The sequence below is a fragment of the Aptenodytes forsteri genome, unplaced genomic scaffold (genome assembly GCF_000699145.1).
Source record: "Aptenodytes forsteri isolate BGI_AS27 unplaced genomic scaffold, ASM69914v1 Scaffold231, whole genome shotgun sequence".
Taxonomy (NCBI): Eukaryota; Metazoa; Chordata; class Aves; order Sphenisciformes; family Spheniscidae; genus Aptenodytes; species Aptenodytes forsteri.
This window is the reverse complement of record NW_008796046.1, coordinates 941,046-944,453: the sequence shown is the minus strand read 5'-3', so window position 1 is coordinate 944,453 and position 3,408 is coordinate 941,046. Positions and strand designations below refer to the sequence as shown.

At 45.7% G+C, this 3,408-nt stretch overlaps 1 protein-coding gene across 1 annotated transcript in view; it reads right to left on the bottom strand.

Annotated features, from left to right (window-relative positions):
- Nucleotides 1-1,950, bottom strand: part of GDPD5 (glycerophosphodiester phosphodiesterase domain containing 5) — a 124,089-nt gene extending 122,139 nt beyond the window's left edge. The window contains exon 1 of the mRNA XM_019473890.1: nucleotides 1,834-1,950. Within this exon, the coding sequence (XP_019329435.1) occupies nucleotides 1,834-1,950 (117 nt within the window). The remainder of the gene's footprint in view (nucleotides 1-1,833) is intronic.
- Nucleotides 1,951-3,408: the final 1,458 nt, after the last annotated feature.

Genomic DNA, 3,408 nt, shown 5'->3' with positions numbered 1-3,408 from the left:
CCCCATCCCTGGAGGTATTTAAAAGACGACTAGATGAGGCGCTTAGGGACATGGTTTAGTGGGCCTGATGGTGTTGGGTCGATGGTTGGACTCGATGATCTTAGAGGTCTTTTCCAACCTCAATGATTCTATGATTCTGTGATTCCAGCACTAACACCTGCAAGGCACTTTATTAACAACAAGACGGGAACAGATTCTTCATACCTTGGTTTTGCATAGCCTGTAGCTAATTTTAGACTTTCTTCTCTTGCTCCTGCAATAGCTAAGTGTTCTCCATTTCAGCATTCAACAAAGTGGAAGTTGAGGCCTCATGTAGACCTTAATAAGGCCAACTCAGAGACTGGCCGTATTTTTAAGCCTAGCTCAGGTACCTTTAAACACAAATTCCTTTCTAGCACTAGAAAAACAATTGAAATTCCAAGTAGAAAGCTGCCACTGATGTTTTTTGGTAAAATACATCACTGCAAGCCGAGCCAGCTTCCCCTGAAAAATTTAAGTCAATGGCAATTTTTCTATGGATTTTTAGCTAAGAAGCATAATGTTCTAGTTCATAAGACATACAGAATAAGGCATTTTGAGTATTTAAGTTACTACACGCACACATGCCAAGACATTACGTCCCACTGTTTTCCTGACAAAGTCTTAGAAACCCAGCTACACCCTCTGCTACGGATGCGCCCGGGTATTTGCTCAAAAGGAAAATTCTGCTGGCTCAGAAGCGGTCACTCAGACTAAGCTGGCCAGGCTGAAAGAGGAGGAAAAACAGCACAAACATTTCTTCTTTGCAAAAGGAAATTTGTTTTACGCTGCACAAACGCAAGCCGTGACTTTTCAACTCATATGGGAGCTCTGGCCAAGCTGCATCACCAACAGTCATTACAATTCAGAACCAGGAACAGTTTTGGCACAGGATCTGCCGCCAAGAAGTGTTTTCTCCTTAACAGCCTCTTTTCCAAAGGAAAAGCACTCCACAGCCAGGAAGATCCCTGGTTATAGACTTAAAAACAAAACAGAGCAGCTAACTGTCACCAGAGCAAAACTAAGCCCTCAAAAAGCAGTGAAAGAATCGCCTGCAATCATTGCCAGGAGAAACGAAATTTAAGTTTTGGTTTGTGGTTTTTTTATTTCTTTAAGTAGTAAGCACACTAAGAAAAACCCCAGACTACATGAGAGCACAGAAGAACAGTAATACACAACCACCATTACCTGGAAGACGCAATAGGGCAGCTTTGACAGCATTTTTTTCACATTTCTTCCTATAAACCCATCAGGTCTCACGAGACCCCATCTCACAGCCCCAAACGACAGGGAAGACGTGAGTCCAGCCCCGCTGCCTGAGCTCTTAAAAACTGCAGTTATCCAAGGGAGGGAAAAGTCACCTCTAACAGCTCCCCCGTTTACCCTCAGCTAGTTCTCACCTCCTGCTGCCTTCCCCTACCTACGAACTTATTTTCACATGCACAGAAGCTACAGACTACACAGAAATGCAGCTCCTACATATTCAGCCAAAGAAACACAAGCACACCAATAAGACACAGAGCAAGGAGCAAAACAGAAGTCTCCTCCAGTACCAAAAGGAAAATATCGACAGATTTGGCCAAACACATACCACTCAATCTCTTTGAGCACCGTGACCAGCTAACCATGCCCATCTTCTACATCAACCACATGGTGAGGACTTCTCACAGACCTCCAAGCCATGGGGCCAGTGCTTTCCATGGTCTATCCAAGCCAATAAAAAAAAAAAATCAAATATCCAGCACTTTCAACCAAGACCCACACCCATCCGCAATCCAAAGTCACCGGGAAGAGGCGACGCGGTCAACTACCCACCTTGGTGGTGTCATCATGTGACCGCTGATACCGTTTCCAGCGGCAGCCGTAGATCCCCGTCAGACAAGACAAACATAGCTGCGGCTCATAGTACTGCAGCGGCTGGTGTTTAACCATGCTCCTTCCAGCCCCTCAGGAGCGAGGTATCAGAAATCCATCAGGTCCTGGGAGCGCCCTTCAGCAAGAGGAGAAAAGAAAAGAGGGGGGAGAAGGAAATTAAAAATGCCAAGCAATATTTCAATACATTAACAAGCAATTTAATAATTAACCATGTCCTCTGGCTATTAAGAGAGTAGGAACGATAATCAGATCTATTCCCAGCCCTGCCAACATCTCTGGCTTGTTATTCAACAAGACCGAGAAGTTTAATTAGTTTGCAAGTTTTATTTCCTTGTGCAGTTTCTCCCACACCACTAAAAGCAAAAGGAATTCATAGGAGTTATCAGTAAGGAAAGCCACACAAGGACAAGAGCAGTAGACAGATTATTTGGAGCCCAGATAATTATATTTTTATGAATGACTGAAACGTAAAGAACCATACCTTCTGCAAGCACAACCTTAAAATTGGTTCAGGGACCTCTGCAAAGTTGAAACCCAGCCAAGCTAAAGCAGTTTATCCTGAGCATCCTATAGAGCCTGCAAAACAGTCCCAGGCGAGGAGCTAATACTTCTGTGCATGCTGGAAGAGGCAGATACTACCCTCTCCCTTTACATGCATCTCCAACGAGCACTCACAGGGATGCAGAGCTGGTTGCAGCCTTCACCCGGGAGAAGGATCCCCTCCCCACCAAACAGCATTCACTCCCAAAGGACCAGACTGACTCTGATGCAACTGCTCTATTTGCCTTGTGTGGGAACATCACTGTTTCGAGGGAAAGTACTCCGCTCCATCGATGACATGCTTTGTGCGTCACAGGGCTTTTTTGTTTTAAATATATTTAGATGCTCGCTTTCGTCTCTGGTGAGATTCGTATCAAGAACAGACCAAGTAATTGTACGCTCTTACTAATTCATAGAGTCAGCGTTCGGAGATGGGAACCTCAAAGCAAATATTTGCCCGTCTGGTGGTGTCATGCTGCTCTCAGCTGTACTTAACTCCCACCAGGGGTTTTCCACAGGTTCCTGGTGCACAAGTGAACACCCACAGCCCCGCACATTGCCGTTGTGTGGATAGTCGGTGCACTATGAGTGATGCTCAACAGCAGTTGAGCTTGCGAAGTGCTTGGCTACCTTTCCAGAGCGTGCACAGTACGTAGGCAGTAAGGAAATCGCGCTCTCTCTAGGGGAAACGCTTTGTTTCCTTATATGCAGGATCCCCAGCACTCAGGTCTTGCAAAAAGCTACGACAGCTACGAGTGGCAACATCCTCACTGGCATCAGCAAAGCGTGACAGGGATTAAGGAGATAACCTAGCCACCTAAAAGCCTTTCATTGCTACGTCCCATGGGAGGAAGCCTCCAAAAATGGGGTTGACCGTATTTTTCTTTATAGCCAATGCAGAAGGGCGTGCTGCAGGTGTTGCAAACACTCTGGCAGAGTCCAGAAATGTCAGCGAGGACACAGACAGATCAACCC